The sequence below is a fragment of the Diachasma alloeum genome, unplaced genomic scaffold (genome assembly GCF_001412515.2).
Source record: "Diachasma alloeum isolate Michigan unplaced genomic scaffold, Dall2.0 Dall_scaffold_00280, whole genome shotgun sequence".
NCBI lineage: Eukaryota > Metazoa > Arthropoda > Insecta > Hymenoptera > Braconidae > Diachasma > Diachasma alloeum.
The window spans coordinates 755203-761510 of NW_021680419.1; the positions used below are offsets into that span (position 1 = coordinate 755203).

General features: G+C 31.5%; 1 protein-coding gene across 3 annotated transcripts in view; it reads left to right on the forward strand.

Moving 5' to 3' along the window:
• LOC107038346 (flotillin-2) overlaps positions 1–6308 on the forward strand; it is a 112746-nt gene that overhangs the window by 104149 nt on the left and 2289 nt on the right. For 2 of the 3 annotated variants that reach the window (XM_015257389.2, XM_015257390.2), the window contains exon 8: positions 182–753. In XM_015257389.2, the coding sequence (XP_015112875.1) occupies positions 182–211 (30 nt within the window). In that variant the 3' untranslated portion in view covers positions 212–753. Of the gene's footprint in view, positions 1–181; positions 754–6308 lie in introns of those variants that run through there. The other variant, XR_001460893.2, reaches the window with a different exon arrangement.

The window sequence follows — 6308 nt, forward strand, 5'->3', positions numbered from 1 at the left end:
TTCAATAACTTCAATAACTGATGGTAAACTTCAGTTAGGTTTCGATTTTTTTTAACTTTACAAAATCTCTATGAATTTCCACGAATTTTAGAGTCTCTTGAAGTTCCAAAAAGCTTCAAAATCATTGAAATTCATTGTAATACAAATTTTTTGACTCGTCCTGTTCTTCATCTGTCCCCAGGTTTTAGCTAAAATACCTGGAGCCAAGTAATTCACAGTACGATTCATCAACGAGCGTTAACGATCTATCCAATGAATTCTACCCCACGTATCCCCCCAGAGTGCGCACTGCAGCTGTGACGAGAGGATATGTTTGATAATTACTGCCACCGAATTTCTCTCAACTAACTCTGATTCCACATGAAACAAGAGCTATCCTACACAAACTTTCGTCTCTCTCTCCCCCGAATTTTTCTACCTCAATATTTCTGGTAAATAGTTTAAATGCCGAGCATTAGAGTTGAACAGTTACTTGCATCGAGTTTTATTCCTCCGGGCGAAATTACTGTCGGGAAATGACCGCGCACATATTCATCACGATGGTCCAGTCTCGGAGACGGAGGCTATATTATCATTCCGTTCGTTAGCACAAACGAAAAAAAATAACGAGTTTAGTTGGGAAATGACGACATAAAAATTGATTTTATACTTTTTTAAACGTTTTTTTGTGGGACATTTCTTTCTCTGAAAAATTTGTGAAAAAATATGTGAAAAAATTTAATAGAAAACCCTAATGCCTTCTCTGAGAAATTCGATTGAATTTCTATTAGAATTTTATTCAAAATTCTATTTATTCAAAAATCTTCTAGAGAAAATCTCAACAGAAAAATCAACATGAAGTTGCATAATTTTGCGTCAATCGGTGCAAAAATAAATAGAATTTGTTAGAGAGAGCGCTACGTTTTTCTATTCAATTTTTTCATTCGTGAAACCATTTATTCCCAATATAAATACAAAATGGACAGAAAAAAGAAATTCAAATCACCAAATTATGTGATAAAATTGATGAAAAAATCTATGAACATTCTTCTTCCTTAATTTCTCAACTCATTCTCCAAATCTTCAATTATAAAAAAAAATAATTTTACTCTGAAATTTCTTTATTTCACAACTGAATTATACAATTTACAATTTTTACCTTATTTACTTTATAGAACAGAAATACGCGCAATAGCCGTAAACAGTAGCAAATCCGGCGGTCAGCTAAGTTACTCTCTAAAAATCAGAGTTAAAACATCAAAAAGAAAAAAAATTGAAAAAATCAATTGTGATCCAGTACGTCTTTTCGACAATTGTGTTCAACATGTGTAGGTAATCTCAACGAAGATTGAGAAACGCGATTTTTCAGCACGATCATCTGGTTGACTAAGGAATGAAATGAAAAAATAAAACAGCTGAGAAGATACGTGTACATAATAGCTGGAGTCAAAATGTACATACACTAATTAGATGACCCTGTAACTTCAATCGATTAAATTGATAACTCTCTTCTCGAACACCCCAATGTAGTGTCAGTGCGTCGGATATATTTTTGGTGTAGAAAATGATAAGATGAAAAAAATGTATGGATAATAATGACAAAACGACGCATCTGAGTACAAAGATAATCAATTTATTGATAATTTTTAATCTGAATAGATTCGAAGTTATCCATCGTCTTCCTCCTAGAGTCTCATGCCATTAAAATTACAGGGATGAAAAAATTTAATTGAAAAACCCAGCGTTTTTTCGAATATTTCTATTGAAGAATTTCCATTAGAATCTCGTTTATTTTTTGTGTCGTTGAGAGATATTTTATTAAAAACAAACAACAGATTTTTATTTTTCTGCAGAAAATTCCTGGATGTAAATTTTCCTAGTTTTTTTTCCCTGTTATTTTAATTCAATTAATTAAAACGTAATTTTAATAATTTAATTTTAGTAATTTTCATTTGAAAGAATCCAAAACAGAATAAGTTAGGTAGAAAAATCAATATCTATAGGCATTTTTCTATGAAACAAGTGAAATTTTTCAATAGAAAGTCTACTAAATTTTTTCATGCGTGTACAGTCAACTTCAATCAAAGATTATGAAACCCAAGTATTTGGAATTTCCCTCTACACTTGATGTTGACTAAATAAACGACATAATGGATGTAAAATGGAAAACATCATGGGAATTACTCGTCAGGTGATCGTTTACCCTCGCGATATGATTGCAATTATAATTAGCCAAGTTGTAACCCAGGCTATTGTTAAATTACCCCTTGATTAACATAATCAAGAGGCCTATTTACAAGTAATAATTTTGGTAGTGAAAAAAAATGTGTTCGAATTTCACGCGTTCGAAAGCTTCTAGCAAATTGTGTGTCTTTGTGCAAAATAACTACTTGTCAATATTTTCTATCGTCTACCAAAAAAACCTATTATTCAAATCCGTGTGGGTTTATCAATGGATAAATTTAAGTTTTATACTGTCTTACTTTTCCAGCACTTGAGGCAGTCTGAATGGAGCACGTGTGCAAAGATCTAACTCCTTTTCTAACTCGATGAATGAGATTTATAACATTGATTCATATTACTCTCAATTTTTTTTATTACTCAGCGAAGAGATTTTTCCGGTAACAATGCTCAATTCCGTGATCATTGATTGGCTCTAGAAAAAACGTTTCATAACGTGAACAAAGAAAGAATTTTATTATTTACGAGAAATGAAAATTCAACATTTCACATTTTATTCAAGATTTTTATCGCGAGTTTATGTTTTCAGCATTTCATCGTGCCATTTCATTTTCATTATTTGGAATTATCCCCTTAGTACAGCAATTTATTAATCAATTGATTTATTAATTTTTCACTTTTCGATCACTCTATTATGATAACTGTATTGTTTAGTGTAAAAGATTTTTTTTCATTCAGAATGCTCCATTCCCGGGCTATTGATTTCCTTCAGAACATGAAAAAAAAAATTTTTTGTTATTTAGGAGTGCTAGATGTATGCGACGAGGAAATGGAGATCCATCAGAGTTGACGTTTTCAGCATTTCATAGTGCCATTTAATTTTCAGAATTTCACTCTCATATATTTAATGAGAGAATTTATCGATCAATTGATTAATCAATTTTTCATTGATCACTTTGTCATAAAAACTATATTGTTTAGTGTAATAGGTGATAATTTTGCACTTTCGTACAATACGCACTAGTTTTATCAGTTGATCGTTGATATAAAATGAATTGAAATGCAACTGATGTTCCGTATGTTATTTTTAAGTGATTAATCATCCAAGATTTCAAAAAACCAAAACTGACGAACTCTTCCCAGCTATAAAAAATATTAACAGCAAATTTCTTCTTATTATTCTAAATTATAGACAATTCGTGATGGATTGAGGGTAGAAAAATAGCGTCATTTACACTTTAAAATCGACCAAAATGAAATTAGGAAATGCTTCAAACCTGTCCCTGTAGATGATTCTTAAGATATTTTCCCAAACGCTAGAGTAATCTAGTCTTTTATAACTGGCGAAACGTGAAATAATATATTTTGGGAGTCGTGTGCTAGTTGAAAAGTTGATAACAAGAAATAACGTTTCGATGATTGGTAGATAGAGGACAATATTCTACTATTGTGCGCATACTTTGACTCTATCTGAAAGTAAAGAAATAGGACAATGTGAATTAGTGCATATTTTTAATAAATGGAACATCAACTAACAGTAACCGTATTAATCATTCATCCAGTCCTCCACACTGACAGAAAAATGAGCCACTTCTCAGACTAGTCTAGAAAAAATCGTAAGTTAAAAATTAAAAAAATCTTCAATTCGAATTTGAAAGTCTCAAACGTGACTAATCACGCTGATTTCAAAACAGCATCTTGACCATTTTATTTAAGAATGAATTTGAAGACAAGAAATTTCTTGTCTTTGAAGATCGAATAGAAAATGAACAATTACAGTTCCAATTTTTTCGATTGAAACAAGACTCATTTGAGAAAATACTGCTTTTCCCTCAGTGCATGAACAATAAATTGGCTTTACGTGTTGGGGTTAGTGTTATCGCTTCAATAAAAAGACAACATTAAAATTTTTTGTAATGATTTTTTTATTACAGCAAGACGACTCGTTTCAAAGTATTGTTTACAAGGAAACGTAAATCCACTCACTGTAATCAATAAAATACATAGACATATAGTAAATTAATTCGATACCATTAAATTATCTATTTACAAGAAATATACAGAGTTAATGTACAATTAGACATTAACATTAAATCCATTATCTCAATATTTTCAATCTAAATTTTTCACTTTTACCACGAAATTTATTCTGCTTACCGAAACAATATCGTCTGTTTTTTCATCTCCAGAATATTCTCCTATTCTTAGAAAAAAAAAATTAATAATCAGTTCGTTCGCAGTGAACTCGTACAGTTTGTCAATCACTCGGGTCTCGAAGAAGTTCCTCATGAGAATATTTATCGAAGAACATGCTTGTTAGGTCTACTCAGATATTCAATGCACCAAGCGTGCTGCAGTGCCAATTGAGTTTGATTAAGCGCTCGAATAAATAAAAGAAAAAGATCATCGAAAAGTTTGACAACTCAATTGGATCGAGGAGAAAACTCCTCGAAGATATTTCAACCTAAAATTCTGTACATGACACCCAATGAGGAAAGTTATAAATCCAAATGAACCGCCTGTTAATTGAGCATTTCGTACAATCATTCAACATCTCATCAACATCACGATCTCTTTACTATATACAGTTAGGTATTGTTGAGATGTTAGTAGAGAAAGTTAGCTGCAAATTCTCTAATCAACATTTACTTTATTTCATGTTTTTTTTTAGAATCTTAGTCTAAAAATGTTAATTAATTTCATTAATTATTTCTTTTTTTATCACATTTTTTTCGTACGCATAAACGATACTTTTTTTTTCTTTCTCACTTGCTCTCTCTCTCTCTTTCACGCACATGAATAACTTCTCTTGGAGCTAGTTTTTCATCATCTTTTCACCTCTGTTATTTTAGTTTTTTTTTAATACGACAGATATCCCATGCAATGCGCGTTTCGATACGTTTTCTTCTTCCTCTTCTTCTATAATTATGTAACATATATTTTGTTCCTTCAACTATTCACTACACGAACGAACAGTCGTTCGATTAACATTGATTCATCTGGGGAGGTTTATTGTGATAAACGATAGATTATCCTTAAAAAGCGACATTGATTCTGCTCTACCCAATTGTTTTTTTTTTATAAAAGACATGTTAAAAATTTAGTTTATCCTTAAGGTTCAATCTGTGACGATCACCCAGCCAAACGTTCGACTAACGAGAGAAATTAAGAAACGGGAGATTATTTTCATTGGACTTTTCCTCATTCGTGTTCATTCAACCCAGCATTCGTGCCACTGATTAAATAATTTACATTAAAAAATTATACGGATGTAAATGTTAATACTATCTTACAAAGTTTTTTTTAGTTTTTTTTTCTTCTTTTGAGGAAATCAACTCGAGGCCGTCAACGGTCGAGGAGTCACACTCTTGAGCGTGATAAATATCACCGGATTTTTCATTCACACTCGAATGCAAGCTGCCGAATTGATAGTTAAGCATTTGTTCGAATGTGTCAATCAAAAATCAATTTTAATGAATTCAGGGGGAACTGCGCATGTCTCATACGTTAAAAATCGCTCATAATTGTATAGAAACGAACAATTGGCGCGAAAAAGCGATTGTTTATCATTCGTTTGGCTTACAGACACTTGAAATTATAATAATAATCAAGTGCCCTCAATTTTTGAGCAATTTTGAGTTTTTGTTTTCATATATTTCCTAAAAATATGTAACAATTAGGAATTACTTTTTTCAATTTCGATCTCTAAATAGCCATTTTTTTAAAATAATTCTGTGGGCTTTTCTTATTTAATTGAATTTTTCTTTGCTGAATATTTTGAGACTACGTTTTCAGGCCATTTTCCGCGGATATTGCCATTTTTTATACTTAAACAAAAACGAAATTGACTGGTGAGAGGTCAAATTTAAAAAAATTAATTCGTCATTGTTACTCTAAACAATAGAATAAAAAGGAAACGGACAATAAACAATTTTTTGCGCTCATTCCTCGGTTTTATGCATATACAGTCGATCTTTAACGTTTGAGAAATTTCATTCTAGCAGCCCAGAGCTTTCTAAACTTCAGTAAAAGCAGTATTCTCCCCTCAAATATTCCGAGGGCATACGATGATTATTTTTTAAAAATGTCCAAATCACAGTCTCAGTGTCCACAACCCCCCACCCAAATCCGATAATTTTTCAGTCTCA